Source organism: Peromyscus eremicus, chromosome 5, assembly GCF_949786415.1.
Source record: "Peromyscus eremicus chromosome 5, PerEre_H2_v1, whole genome shotgun sequence".
Lineage (NCBI taxonomy): Eukaryota > Metazoa > Chordata > Mammalia > Rodentia > Cricetidae > Peromyscus > Peromyscus eremicus.
In genome coordinates, this window is record NC_081420.1 from 125,816,198 (window position 1) to 125,832,493 (window position 16,296).

The 16,296-nt window shown below is 46.7% G+C and overlaps 1 protein-coding gene across 1 annotated transcript in view; it reads right to left on the reverse strand.

Moving 5' to 3' along the window:
* LOC131911158 (rho GTPase-activating protein 10-like) overlaps nt 1-16,296 on the reverse strand; it is a 72,743-nt gene that overhangs the window by 14,467 nt on the left and 41,980 nt on the right. Inside the window, 4 exon segments of the mRNA XM_059263095.1 lie at nt 650-756; nt 2,720-2,849; nt 8,368-8,472; nt 10,149-10,259. Of these exon segments, the coding sequence (XP_059119078.1) occupies nt 650-756; nt 2,720-2,849; nt 8,368-8,472; nt 10,149-10,259 (453 nt within the window).

The window sequence follows — 16,296 nt, forward strand, 5'->3', positions numbered from 1 at the left end:
GTCTCTGGAAGAAGCAAAGGGTACGTAGATAGAAGTCAGTTTAGATTCATTCTGAATTCACCTAAGCAAAACGTCATCCAACCACCCAGCAAGCAACAAACTGCCCTGCGTTCTTAGACTGTGTGGCCAGTTATGCTCACTGCTAGTGGGAAGAGCTTCACGCTCAGGGACCGACGCTCGCTAGGAGCCGCCTCCTGCGACTGTTCACTGGCCAGGCAGGTCGCCTCCCTTGCACAGCCCGTTCCCAAGGTCTTACTACCAGGCTTGGCTCTGTTATTCATCTCTTTGGGATGAGCAGCTAGCTAAACAGGGAACAACCATGTGAAAACTATGTGCCTAACTGAATGATCACCTCCCCTTCCAGTTTCTGAAGACTGTGAATATACAATATGTGAACAAGCTGGATCTCCTGCATAAATATGGGTGATCAATGAGTCACGACAGCTTAGTGCAGGAATTACCTTCCCCCTCTAAAACAATGATTTCTGTTTTAAAATCTAACTGTAAAGACCCAGGAGTACGATTTAGAAACAAGACAAAGATTTTAATCCTAAAACCAGATTTCTCAATAGTCAATATGAAACTACTGAAATGACAGACCCAAGAAGGACCTCTCATAAAAATGCAAAAACTAACGTCAAGTACTTACCAGTTTCCCCCCAGACCTGTGCTCAAACGGGATCATGTTGAATTTCTTGGCTGTTTTCCGATACATGCAATAGTGTTTGACCCAGCTGGACCCAAACGGAGCCGGCCCTAAAATAAAGCACAGATCTCTGTGGTTTTCCTCATGAGGAGGCAGACATGCACAGTGGTAGCACATTACTGCACAGCTCAGCCAGGCAAAGCATAAAATGCAGGAGCCAACAGAATGGAGGGACCGGCGGCAGCAGGGAGCCCCTCAGAACACTCGAGACCTGACTTGAAGACATGTTCAGTGGATAAATGTGAGTTAAAGTCACTCAGGGGTGTGTGTGTGTGTGTGTGTGTGTGTGTGTGTGTGTGTGTGTGTGTGTGTGTGTGAAGTACTGACAGCCCAAACCCGCCAACCTAAGCTCAGTCCCAGAATCCCACAGTGGAAAAAGAGGGCCAACTCCTCCACACATGCCCCACTGCATGGAGCATCCACACTCACACTCAATAACTAAATCATAACTAAATCCTAAGAAACGCACGCTTTTCACGTGCTAGAAAACCCAGGAGTTACTCAGGCGTTCCAGATTCAACAGAGGAAGCACAGCAATGTGTAGCGAGCACTGCCGCTCCCTCAAGCCTCTATTCCAGCTGGTCAGTGTGCACATCAGAAAGCTGACACACGTAACCAAAGAAAGAAAACAGCTGTGAGCCACAAAGTATGGGTGCTAGGCAGTGCACCCTGGTCCTCAGGAAGAGCAAGAAGTGCTCTTAACTGCTGAGCCATCTCTCTAACCCCTTTCCTAATAACTTTAATAAAAACAACCTATCTCAGAATGATCTGAAGGAACAAGATGGCCCCGTTGACTTATATGAGTGGCACAGTTACGAGGAGGTGGGAGAGGATGTGGCGATGTGGACACAGGAAGACAATGGCAGAGAAACAGTCACAGCACTGATAAGCCGGAACTGATAAGGAGTGAGAAGAGGAGATAGGAGAAAGGTGCCGGTAACAAGGTCGCTCCTGGATGTTGTACTTCCAACCGTGGCTCCCTTAGAAACAGACTCCTGGAACACAGCATGCGACAGCATGGCAGCATGGTCAGAGAACACCATGAGAACACCAAAGCAGAAATGTGCGCACCAAGGGGCTGGAGAGACGGCTCAGCAGTTAAGAGCACTTGTTGCTCTTGCAGAGTTCCTGGGTTTGGTTTACAACCATCCAAAACTCCAGATCCAGGGGACCCAACACCCTCTTTGGGCTCCGGAACATGTAGTTCACACACTCAACACACACATCCACCCATTAAAAAAAAAAAAAAAGTATGGATTTTTATTTAAAGATGCCTTCAAGATCACAGCGGACAGAAACAGTACTGGGGTAATTCCCAACCATCACAGTATTGCAATGGTTCAAATAGACTTTTCCCAGGTGTCAGTGGGGATATGATTCACAGACACCAGACTCTTTGGCCTCTTTTTTTTTTTTTTTTTTTTTTTTTTTTTTGAGACAGGGACAGGGTTTCTCTATAGCTTTGGAGCCTGTCCTGGACTAGCTCTGTAGACCAGGCTGGCCTTGAACTCACAGAGATCCACCTGCCTCTGTCTCCCGAGTGCTGGGATTACAGGCATGCGCCGCCGCCACCACCGCCCGGCGGCCTCTCCTGTCTTAATCACAGTATCATAGGGCCTGCACACACCCTCTCCAACTACTAACAGGACGTAATACAATAATGCACATGCTACAGAAACCGCTAAACTGTGTTGGTCCGGAAATGAAAAGAAAAAGAAAACTCTGGAGCTAGGTGTAGTAGCACATAGCAGGACTCCAAGATGTAGGTTGAGGCCAGCCTGGGCTATCCAGGGAATTCAAGGCCACTTCAGTTCTGCAGTAAGATGTCTCAAACATGAGTCACTGTCTGTGTGTGTATACTCCACAGATGCAGTGGCATGGTTTGGTTTTTACCGTTCTGCTCAAATCTTTTCACTCTCTGTTGGTTGCACTCATGGGAAGCCCTTGAAAGCACAGAGCTCAGACTGTAACATGGATTTTAACCAGCCACTCACCCTGTGTTAAAACACTTACTTTTCTCCTGGACATACAGGTAGCCTTCTGCTGTGAACTGGCTTGCTCGCTTGTGGTCCTTGGAGTTTTGTCTGATTTTATTCATAAGTTCTTCCACTTCTGACCTGGTTCCCTCAAATCGATTCCGTGTCTGAAACAAAAAAAAAAAAAAAAAAGAGATAAATTCCAACTTCTATGATTTTTTTGTGTGCGTATATTTTAATGACTTTGTGTAACTAAAATTAAATCAGCAGAACTCAAAAAAATCCTATTCTTTCCAGTGTGTCTCCTTATTGAGATTTATATTCAAAGACAACAAAATCGGGTGGTAAAGTAGCCAATACAGAGGACGGGCCATGAAAAAGACCTGGTTGCTTCAGTGCAGACCACAGGAGCAGGTCTCCCCACCATAAAATTCCTGTTGGTGTGACATCTTAGATTTTAGGAGCAGATAAGCCATCAAGTATCCACCCACCTGGAAAATAAAAGGTGTTGGAAACAGTCAACCTGACCCGTGCTGTTTCTATCACAGCAGCAACGTGAGCACTGTGAACCTGAAAAGAATTATTCTTTGCAAGCTAACAAAAAGTCAGTGCCCATTCCTCCAGACTGGTAACTACAGTAGACAAGGCCATTTCTTCCCTGAGGAAGAGGAGGAGGAGGAGGAGGAGGAGGAGGAGGAGGAGGAGGAGGAGGAAGAGCAGGAGGAGGAGGAGGAGGAGGAGGAAGAGCAGGAGGTGGAGGAGGAAGAGCAGGAGGAGGAGGAGGAAGAGCAGGAGGAGGAGGAGGAGGAGGAGGAAGAGCTCACCAGCAAATAATGTCCACGCATCTAAAGAGGCTAATCACATTTCAGAAACCCGGGAGACATGCTGCCAATATCTGTCAAGCGGGCTCTGACTCACCGTGTGTGTGAGCTGAAGCAACAGAGTTGTCATAGTCGTCCAGAGTCATCACAACCCAGTTTATGGACATTTCTTCCAGCCAGAGTAAAAAATAATTACATTAAACCCAAAAACCTGCTGATGTGAAACTGCAACGGGGCCCAGACAGAAAATTATTGAAATTTCTCCTCTCTCCTCCCTACCATGAAAATGGTTGTCAAAGCCCATAAGGGTGAAAAAATAGAAAAGCTGGCAGAATGGTACCTTTCTCCTATGGACATGGGGAGGCTGTAAAAAGGAAGACTATTTCCAGAAACTAAGAGCCAATATAGGAAAAAAAACAAACAAACAAACTTTGTATGCCCTTTAATGAGGGGTTGGGGGTGTTGAGTGAGTTCTAGGACAGCTAGGGCTACAGAGAAACCCTGTCTCAAAACAAATGTTCCCTTTCTGTTGGGGATCTCCAGCTCAGGGCCCCATTCCAGACGCGCCCCGAGAAGAAGGCCACAGGAGTCGGTCCCCGGGGCTTTGACTGTCATTCCTAGTTTGCACTCTGTTTGTACTTCTGGTCCACAGTGTAAAACCTCAGCGCCCGCCACCTCTGCTCCACCATCGCGGACTCCAAACTTCGGGGACCATAAGTCCAAATAAACCCTTCTTCTGCAAGTTGTCGAGGCCACTGTGTCTTACCGCAGCAACTAAGACATCCTCAAATAAGCCTTTGAAGGTGGGGGCAAGAGAGTAGACTACCATCTTCTAGTCATGTTTTTCCACCTCAGCCCCATGACATCATTCACGGAGCAAAAGAAGGCAGAGGGTGATTAACAGCAATGAAGAGGGTTTCAGCTTACCAAAAAAAGCAAAGTAGAGTCCCCTGACAGACAGACAGACAGACACACTTCACTAACACCGCACCTCTTCTCAAGAATTCTATACACATGGAGGTGGATACAAAAGAAAGAGTGAGCTGGCAGATCGTAGGGAACAGTCAATCAGGTCTTAATACACAAAAATACAGAGCAAAGCACATTGGGGACCTCTGGACCCCGAGCATCAGAGGCAAGGTCTGCCAGCAGTGCCCAAATCTCAGCCCTTACCCTTAGTGAGAGTCCCGTGTTCCCCACCAGTTTTAAAGTCCAGAGAGGGCAGCTAGCCTTGCCAGGATGCTCCCTCAAATCCTGCACTTACTGACCCCAGATATACCAGGTGTGGCCCATTTTCTAGCCCCACATTAAATCTGAAGCTGACCAGAGCAGGCCGAGAACTCAGTCAACTCTCAAGCCCCTTGACGGCATTGCCCTCCAAGGAGAGGGTCTGAAAGAAGAGAACGTCTCTTCCTGTGCATCCCTGTGTCTCAGAAGTTATGCCCTCTGTACACAGTGGAGTAAGTCACTTAGCACAACAGCAGCAGAGGGAAATAATTTTTATTATTTTATAGCTACGCTAGTCAAAACCCATAATTATTTCCTACCAAAGGGAAACTATCTGCCCACATTCTTAACTACTTCCTAGTCATGCTTATTACCGTCCAGAGGTTCTTCCTACTCAGCTTGACATCCTTAATCTGTTCCTTCTGCCAGGACTTCCAGCCCAGTCTCTCTCACCCCAGAGTCTTCTGGGGACAGGATCTCGAAAGTGCAAAGTTAGTGATTTCATGTATCCTTTAATTTTGATAGTTTTCTCTCTTCCGAAGAAAAGAAAACGACTTCCTGAAAGCCACCCCGCTCCTCTCCTGCTTTCTGGTTAGTACTCCAGACTACAGAAGACGGGTAAAGAGTGAGTCAGGCCATTGTTACAATATGAAGGCATGGCTCGTGGGCAGGAAATAGGTTGCTTTCGACTTTAAATAAAATTTATCTCGTCCTGATTATAAAAGTCATCTTAAATTTAAAATATTTTATTACTATACTAAAATTCTGAACAGTTGACAAAATTAACTATACTATTAAAATGTAAAGATACCTAACCCTAAAATTCGGTTTTATCATTTCAGTGATCACATTAAAAAATAAATAACTTGGGTTGGGGATTTAGCTCAGTGGTAGAGTGCTTGCCTAGCAAGCACAAGGCCCTGGGTTCGATCCTCAGCTCAAAAAGTAGATAGATAGATAGATAGATAGATAGATAGATAGATAGATAGACAGATAACTAGGGCTTTCTTTCAGAAATGTGTAGCTTTACATAGTCAGTATTCTGCTATTATATTAAATCACCAGGGAATAAGATGAATGGCCAAAAAGACAAACGTAAGTGGCCGCACTTCGGAAGTACAGCGAGGGAAGGGATGGACAGTGTGTGACCTGAAGGGGCCTGACTTCAGAGGGGGAAAGTGGCTGAAAGCCAGACAGGGCAGGGCAGGGCAGACGGTCCACGCCTGCACTCTTCGGCACCGGCTGGGAGGATAAAGCCGGGTACTGACTCAACCCAAGAGGGCGAGACCAGCCAAGAATATAGTTGAGAGGACTGGTTGAGCACCTGGCTAGCTTGTGCCCTCGGTTCTATCCTTGGGGAGGAAGGAGGGCTGGAGCACACAGAACAAGTACCCTTGGTACTGCCAATGAGGCAGAAGAAAGAGAGTCTGAAACAGCAGCACCCACGTAGCCTCAGGAACAACCAGAATAAAACTGAGAGGGATATTTACAGAGGCAGCTGGAATCAGGAATATGCTGAAGATTGAGGATTGAGGGCAATTCCCTGATGAATGAATATCATTGGGTTCCTAAATATATAGAAAATAATCTCCCCTTTCAGAAAGTTACGTGTCCATTTGTCCATAACAAAGAATGAGTGTTGTTGGCAAATGTGTAGGCTCTTAGTTCATCAACATATTTCAAGGTCACTGTGGGACATTTGTAGATTAAGCCTATCTTTGGGCTTTGCTCATCATTGTCTCATGACTCAATATGACTCAGTCCCCCTTGCATGCTGAGTGTTTCTGGACTGATTTTGGTATACATAAGCTCGTCTCCCTCGTCCCGGCAGATACGTTATAAAAGGTCTTCTCTCCATAGCCAGGGATGTGAGGATAGTTTGGTCAAAGCCCAGGAGACTGATGTGTTCCTCTGTCACTCGAGAGCCTGAGATACATCTAGATGGCTTCATGGGCAGGTGGCTTATACAGTCACATACTGCCTGTGCTACAGGATCTTCTGATAGGCTGGATGTTCTACTATATGATGGGGTTGGGAGTGCTGCCTAAGACAGGACTTCACGTGAGTCAAGATGGCCTCAAACTCACTACAGAGTTGAGGTTGGCCCTGAATTCCTGACCCTCCTGCTGCCACCTCCCAAGTGCTGGGATGACAAGGGAGAACCACCACACTGAGCTTAACAATCCACCAGCTTAGGTGATCCACCAGCTTAGGTGATCCACCAGCTTGAAAGTCTTCATTGTTTTTAAGTGGGATCCTATGCTTTCATTTTACATTAGTCCCACAAAGCACACACCAGACCTAACGGAATTCTCATCTGATCAGCCCTGAAGTTGATGATGAAGTCTAGAAAGAAAAGGTTAATTCTACAATTATACACCCAGTTGGGAGTGAAGGTCATTATATAATCTAATCTCATCAATTGGTGCTGTTTTCACCGTGTTTTACAGCCTGCAAGGTACTCTGAAAAACAAATCATTTCATTAAAAGTGGGCTGGAGACAAGGCTCCGTCAGTGAGGTGCCTGCTGCGCCAACAAAGATGGAACTTGAATCCCTAGCACCCACATAAAGGTCTGTCTCATGTCTGTAACACTGCAGGGGTAGGGGTCGTGGTAGGATAGGAGGGAGGTGAGGTAAGTGGACCTCCGCAGCTCTGATCAACCACCCTAGACGATCAGTGAGCTCCAGACTCAAGGAGAGACCCTGTCTCAAAATACGGTGGGGAGCAACTGAGGAGGACATAAGATGTCAGCCTGTGGCCTGCATGTGCACCCACACACACTAACTCACTCTGGTACCGACACCAACAAGCTGAGGTCACCAGAACACACTTGTACACACAAATTTGCAGGTCTGTTTGGCTCTACGTGGGTTCTGGGGATTCAAACTCAGGTTCTTGGGGTTACACAGCAAGAGCTTTACCCACGGAGCCATCTTCTCAGCGTCAAAGAACTTTAGTGAGAATCTCTAAATCTCATTTTCCAAGATCAGGCTGAAAGCACACATTATACAAAGGACAGCGATGAAAGTAAACAGCACATCGGTGAACACCAACACATCGGTGAACACCAACACAGTCGTGAACACCAACACATCGGTGAACACCAACACATCGGTGAACACCAACACATCGGTGAACACCAACACATCGGTGAACACCAACACATCGGTGAACACCAACACAGTCCTGAACAGCAACACATCGGTGAACACCAACACATCGGTGAACACCAACACAGTCGTGAACAGCAACACATCCGTGAACACCAACACATCGGTGAACACCAACACATCGGTGAACACCAACACATCCGTGAACATGCCTGAGGTGTAGGGACCGTAACCAACCGTTAACATCCAAGCCTAGGTGGGATGCTAGGACTGCAGTTTCTCACACAAACGATTCAGAGTTAACACAGCAAAGTTTACCGTGAGACCTGCCCACAGAAAGGTCAGGACAAGCCTCCAAAGGGTAGAATTTCTTGAGCCTCCCTTAGCTGAAGAGAAGTTTGTTCCACCAGGAGCTGACCACTAGGTGGCAACACAACCCCACTTTCCCAGTACGGCCTAGTCTTAAGGCCTTGCAGACAGTGAGCAGGAGGAACAACCCAAACGTCCTCGCTCTCCGTTCCTTACATTCTGGATGTTGATCTGTAGTTCCATTTTGTAGTGATTGAAGTCTTTGGAAAGTTCATGCCCCTGATGGTAGAAAGTAAACATTCCCTGAAAAAAGGACAGCATCTACGATAAAGGAGAAAGGGAGCATTAATGCACACCAAGAAACCGATAATAGAGGAAATAAGAACCACAGGTGACACCAACCACCTCCCGGTCCCATTCCACTGACAGAAAGGAGCCTCAAAGAAGTCACAGGAACTTAAAAACTTGTAAGGCCATTCATTACCTACTCATTGGTCTGTGCTGAAAATGAAGAATGCTATTGTTCACAAATACCAGCATCATTAAACAATATTTATGTACTGTTCTCCAAGAAAAATCCAACTCTAAGTCATCCACTTGCACCTCATCAGTCAAGAGAATCCTGACCGTCACTTATAACTGAAACCTGAGCACTGTAGGCCAAGCCAACACACAGGAAGGTCGGGTCAGAGAAAGCATGAGGGTCTAACAGCTTCCAGGAACCTTCGCAAAGGTGCCCAGGGATGGGAAGTCGGGGCAGTCAGAAACTAAGACCTTAGCTTTCTACCAACCCCAACCGACCCCTTCTTAGAAGGGAGCTGCTTCTACCCACAGGTAAGTATATCTCTAAAGTGAGTAAAAGTGACTGGGGAAAAGAAATTTAAAATCCTGAATTTATATTCTTCAGAATGCTGCAGGTATAAGCAATAAAAGGCCCTGGTGCGGAACGGCCAGTCTGGATCAACACCCTTCAGTCGCTTGTTTGGTGAATCACTGAACTCCCCTTCCATTCCTTTACCGGCTGCACTGGGCGGCATGGGTGTCTGACTGAGTACTGTGTAGAGTGAGGGGGAACAATGACGTCACCAATCACGCACTCTACAATTATTTCAACATAAAAGAACGTTGTCAGGTTAAATTTCCTCTGATTATTTGATTCAGGTTGATTCTGTTATTCCTGAATATTCTTTTAAGTATTGTTTGATTATTCCTTTGTTTCTCACCTTGCAGATAACGAACTAAATGGATAAAGCAAGGGCAAATGCAAACTATATTAAAATTATCAGGTGATATTTTGCTAAAACCCATTGTATGAAATGCCATCTACACTTAAGATGTTTACATCCACACCCGATATATGCATAATAATATGTAAGTAACTGAACTTATTAGAAGACATCTATATAATCACAAAACAGGTGTTTCCAGGGTCTGGAGAGATGGCTCAGTGAACACATTCTGCTCTTCTAGAGGAATCCAACTAAATTCCCAGCACCCACGTTGAGTGGCAAGCCACCTATCACCCCAGCTCCAGGGAGACCCGACACCTCTAGGCTCCACTGACACCTGCACTCACACGCATACACCCACACACAAGTACACACAGGAGATGAAGTAGAGCTAAAATAAATTTAAAAGCTAGTGTTAGCTACTCACATGCTGCAGCATGACTTAGAAATATAAATGTTTGAAACAAAAGCCCGTTTAAACACATAAACTTACTCTAAGAAACTGAAAACTATTATGTCATAAAGATTAGCACTGTCACTCACCTTCCCTGCAGTGGCAGAGGGTGACCGAATCCGTGCTGACTGCATGGGAGACCACGGTAGGAAGTGCACCCTTCGCTTGGGGCTGTGCGGACAAGGCTCCCCTCATCTAGATGTTTTCCTAGACTCTGACTAGCTGTGTCCACCTGTTCCAAGGGAGGAGGCCTCGCTTTGTCTTTCCCAACACTATTCCCGAGGATCCACAGCAAAGCTTGCTCTGCTACTCACCGGTTCCACAAACTCAAACTTCTTTCTTTCCTGGATTTCCTGCAGCTTGCACACATACTCAAGAGAGAGTTCGTAGAAGTGCTGGCGTGTCTGCTCCACTTGGAGATCTGCCTGTGTTAAAACAACCACTGTCGGGCTGGAGAGATGGCTCAGAGGTTAAGAGCACTGACTGCTCTTCCAGAGGTCCTGAGTTCAATTCCCAGCAACCACATGGTGGCTCACAACCATCTGTAAAGAGATCTGGTGCCCTCTTCTGGCCTGCAGTCATACATGCTGTATACATAATAAATAAATCTTAAAAAAAAAAAAAAAAAAAAAAAAAAAACAACCACTGTCAGCTGACCCCAAGACAGGGACTATCAAACTCAACCCACAGGTCAGTGAACTCCAATCCATGGGGCACTGCTTTTATAAACCTGTATTAGAACATGTGACTGTTCTCTCCAGCCACAGGAGCACACACAAAAGTCTGAACTGACTCTCCCCAGACTCTAAAGAAAAGCTGCATGACCCCCAAAGACTGAAGATTAAGGGGTACACTTCTTCATGGAACTGGGTCAAAAGTCCCAACAACAACACTCTAAGCACGAGCAAGCCCTCTAAGAATGGAGTCAGCCTGCCACTGGAAGACGGGGGAAGCTCCAGTTCCCTCCACACTGGATGAGGGACCACACTTGAGGCGTGACAGCCAGGGCTTCAGGCCCATGTGGAGGTAGGCATTTTCCTAAACCCACATAATGCCAGATCCCCAGGGCCTAGGGGCTGCCAGCTGGTCAGGAGACTATTCAAACACTATTCCAACTTATCCTGCCTCGATGGGAAGGACAGAGGGAACACAGTGCCAGAGAGGACTGTGGGAAACCTCATCCCGGAAGACATCCTGAGAGGCATCAAGCAACGCAATTTTAGAACTTGGCTAATTTTCTTTTGAAGCATTCATCCGGGCCTGTCTCCAACAGAGCTGCACAGATGGAAAAGCGTATGCAATGAGGACCAGCCATGAGGGAAGTACAATGAGCCGCCACCTCACATCCACCCGGCGGCTGCCAGGAGGGAGGCAGAAGTGCTGCTGAGGCCAAACCGGGACCCTTGAATACTAGTGAGGGCAATAAATATGCCGTGTGTGCTCACCTCAGAAAACAGCACGGCAGGTCCGAACACCATAAAAAGGGGATGATGCTGTTATCCACCAAACACACTTTGGAGTACATATGCAAAATACCTGAAAACACGGACTCACAAAGACGTGGTACAGCCAGGAGCACAGCGGTGTACAGCCTCGAGCACAGCGGTGTCACATGGTACAGCCTCGAGCACAGCGGTGTCACATGGGACAGCCTGGAGCACAGCGGTGTCACATGGGACAGACTCAAGCACAGCGGTGTCACATGGGACAGCCTCGAGCACAGCGGTGTCACATGGGACAGCCTCGAGCACAGCGGTGTCACATGGGACAGCCTCGAGCACAGCGGTGTCACATGGTACAGCCAGCGGTGTCACATGGGACAGCCTGGAGCACAGCGGTGTCACATGGGACAGCCTCGAGCACAGCGGTGTCACATGGTACAGCCTGGAGCACAGCGGTGTCACATGGTACAGCCTCGAGCACAGCGGTGTCACATGGGACAGCCTCGAGCACAGCGGTGTCACATGGGACAGCCTGGAGCACAGCGGTGTCACATGGGACAGCCTGGAGCACAGCGGTGTCACATGGGACAGCCTCGAGCACAGCGGTGTCACATGGTACAGCTGCAAGCACAGCGGTGTCACATGGGACAGCCAGCGGTGTCACATGGTACAGGTGCGAGCACAGCGGTGTCACATGGGACAGCCAGGAGCACAGCCCTGTACAGCCGCGAGCACAGCAGTGTACAGCCGCGAGCACAGCAGTGTTATTCACAACAGCTCCAAAGTAGAAACAACTGAAGATTCTATGGACAGGAAAAATGTGCACGGAGATATAATCCGCCCTTTAAAATGAAATGGGCCAGAGGCTAGTTCAGTGGTTAAAAATGGCTGCTGAACAAACACGAGGACCCCAGCACCTACATAAAATGTCAGGTGTGGCCATACACATGCCTCTAACACAAACTTTGTGTATGGGGGGGGCGTCGCAATGGAGGCGTCCCCCTACAAGACCACAATGGCTGTGGGCACTAAAGGATGCAGAGATAAACCACTCCAGAGCAGGTTTTCAGGGAACAGCATCTGTTTGATCGCACATGAGCAACCACTCAGACAGCGGAAGCCTATGGACTGTGAGACAGTGAGCGCTCACACCACCAGGGTCTCTACACAGAAGCAGCACATAAAGGAGATGGGGAGTGCAGGCTCGTCCACAGGCCAGCTACCGGCTACTCACGCCACTCAGAGTTCTGACTTCGGGGGCATGGTGGGCCGTGCTTCTTATCTAGAGGCGCAGTGTGCCAACAGGTCATGCCTACATTTTCTCCTTCAGGGGGTGGAGGCAGGAGGATTGCTGGGGTTTGCTGGCCTTCAGCATAGCCCCAGGTTCAAGGCAACAGGGCAGCCAGAATTAGAGCAGGACACCCGATGTCCTGCCCCTTGCTTTGGCCTCTGCACACAGGTGTGCACACTCCCCACACACCACACAGTGAACTATAACAAAAGGAGGCAAACCATAGTGGTGACATGAACTCCTGTAACCACAGCTAAGGCAGCAGGGCAAGTGAGAGGCTAGCCTGGGCTACACAGCAAGACTGTGGCTTTAAAAAGAAAAGAAAGCAGCCAGGCAGTGGTGACACACGACTTTAATCCCAGCACTCAGGAGGCAGAGGCAGGCAGATCTCTGAGAGTTGGAGGCCAGCCTGGTCTACAGAGCGAGTTCCAGGTCAGCCAGGGCTACACCGAGAAATTCTGTCTAAAAAGGAAAGGAAAGGGAGGGGAGGGGAGGGGAGGGTGAACAGTTAACCTCTCATACTAAATACATCAGACATAAAAACAGAAACTCCAAATACATGAACTACCTAAAACCGACAGACAGAGTGACCGTCTGAACGACGGTGCTGCTGGAAGCCTTGGGGGAGTCTTCACAGGCAAAGGGTTCCTGTAAGCCCTGGAGACAAGGGTGGGAATGGGCTGCACAGCCAAGTAAAGCATTAAGAAGCCAACGACCTTGTACAGTTCCAGCTAAAACAAACTGGAAGATAAAGAGTGTACAACAAAATTTCAGGAGTTTCTAAAAACAATTAAAATGCTCTAAGTAAAATAAAGTTTAAATGTAAAGTTACCAAATGAGAGTTTCTACCTAAAAATCATGACTTTACACCCCAATAATCAGTCTGATTATTCACCTACCAACAGAGGAACCCACAGCTAAAACCCTGCAATCATGCTGAGCAGCTAAGAAACGCAAAGGAGTGTTCCTTCGTTTATCACCACTGGGGATTATGTGTGAGATGGGATGACTCCAGCTGCTCTTGCTGTGGCACTCGCCTCACACTGCTGGTCATCTTCCATCGCCACCCCTAATGTTCTGGACATCCAGAAGGACTGGGCCATGTGCTTTACGATTCAATCACCACAGTCCCCAGGTCACAGTTCGCTCATAACTTACAACAATACCACAATATTCTAGCTGTACTTGTGGGTACAGAATGATTACTCTCACCCTGCCCAAGTCTAAAATGCTCTCACTAAGTTTCTCCCACATATTATGATTTGGATGTAGCTTACCTGTGCCAGACAAACTTTAATGTACTGGAAAGCCTGGCCTCTGATATGTCATTCTTGGGGTGATAGAGTCAAGAAATGAGGCCTTGCTACAGGGTTATCAGGTCATGGAGGCACTATTTTTGGAAGGGATTAATGAAGATCTCATGGAATTCCCAAGTAACTAGGCTGCTTTAAGGAGCCTGGCACCTCCCAAGTCTCTTAAACACACATCATCACATGAAGCACATAGCTATGGTGAGGCCCTTCACATCAAAGCCAAGCAGATGCCAATGTCATGCTCTCAGATCTCCACAACTACGAGCTAAACAAATCTGTTTTGTGTATAAACCACACATCCATGTGTGTTTTGTAACAGCAACACAAAATGGAGTAACACATATACTAAGCCAAAGTTGTTTGCTTTTGATAAACAACTGCATTTTATTACCCAATTGGAGCTCTACACAAGTAGAAGACAGAAGATGAGTCCCACATAAAATTATTATTAAAGTGTTACTTCTCCAGTGATATTTAAACTGAAATAGTACCCTTGGTCTACTGGAGGGAAACAAACATTAAAAAAAAAGAAAAATGGAAATCTTCCCCCCGCCCTGGAATTTAGGGAAGGTGAGAGTTCCTGTGCATGGTACCCATAGAGTGGGAGCAGCAGCTCCTAGGAGAAGAACAAAGTGGTCAGCAGGGAACACTACAGGACTCTGCTCTTCTCTTTCAACAAGAATTGAGAATGACGCCCACACCTTTCTGCACCTCTGCTCAGGGTCATCCCCAGCAACCTTAATTAATCTCCTGAACTAAAATCAATTCGATGAAGATCAGCCACACATTAGCAGCTCGAAAAAGCAATGAGCATTCAGAACCAAGCCTTCTCCTCTTTAAATGCCTCTTCCCTTCTAATGTCTACATGCTTGCAAGAAGGCTGTTTCGAATGGAAGTCTATGTTTATGAAGAATAAACAGAACAAGAGAGACAAGACGGTCAGTTGAAATGGAAACTGAAACCATTCATCTTTGGGGCCTCTTCAAATTCATGACTTGCAGCTTAACTGTTTTTGGGATTGGAGACACGGCCAAAGCCATAGCTCACTGTGCACACATCCTGTTTGTATGCTCATACAAACTACTAGGCAGACAGGGGACCGAATTAAAGCAAGACTGTAGCTTTCACAGGGCTTATAGCCATTGAAAGAAGCCATGCAACAGTACATAATAAGAGGAAGAAAAACAGTAAGCCAGAGGAAGAAGGTCATCCTTACAGACAGCAGGAAGAAGTTTTCCTAACACATGGCCTGAGTAAAGGGTATCTGGGACAGTATCTGAAGGAGGCAGACTGGTGGATCTGGGCTGGAACACACTGGACAGGGGTTAGGGTGTGCTCAGTAGTGAAGTGTATTCCTGGAATGTACGTGGCCCTGACTTCAATTACCAATGCACCAGATTAAAACAAAAAAATACCATATTCTAAGCAGCAAGAAGAAGAAATGCAAAGCGCCCCAGCAAGAAACCTGTCTGCCCTGAGTGAGCAATGCATAGCACATAGGGTCCTGGGTCCCACGGCTTCTGGATGCGCCATCAGCAGAGCTTTCAAAAGAAAATGGAGCATGAGAAGGGGCCACATGCTGATGGATGAGAGTGGAGTGTGGGAGCTGAAGATGCCTCCTACATTACACACAAGGAACATTCAGGAGTAGATGGCTAGTTAGAGTGATGTGGAGGTGGAAAGTGACTTGAGGCATAAAAATTGTCTTTGAAATAATTGAAAGTAGAGATAACGGAGAAGAGAGGTAACAAAGACCAGTAGGCATAAAATTCAGCCACTGTCCTTGCAAAACAGACTTGGGGGGCAGTGAGAACCCACCATATGGCTTCCTACATAGAATGCAATAAGAAGAGAACAGAGCCCTACACCTCAAGCATTGTTGTGAGGATTAAGTGATATAAAGGCTATTTTTCTCTTTATAAAGTAGTAAATGTCATCCAAATGTCAAAGGTATAAGAAACACAAAAGAAATTGTTGAAGCCACACACACAAGCCAAGAAGAATGGACAGATGAATTCAAAAAACATCAACAATTTCCAGAATTTAAAATCCTGAATCATGGGCTGAAGAGATGGCTCAGAGGTTAAGAGCACTGACTGCTCTTCCAGAGGTCCTGAGTTCAATTCCCAGCAACCACATGGTGGCTTACAACCATCTGTAAGGAGATCTGGTGCCCTCTTCTGGCCTGCAGTCATACATGCTGTATACATAATAAATAAATAAATCTTTAAAAAAAAAACTGATCTAACACCTCCCCCCACTAAACGTTTAAAAAAAAATAAAAATAAAATCCTGAATCATGACATGACACTAGTGGAATTCAGGTGTTTCTGGTACATGGACTGCTCTCACCAAATGTGAGGTCAAACTGTTGACCTTGTGTACATCCTACTTCACAAATCAGTCTGTCAGATAC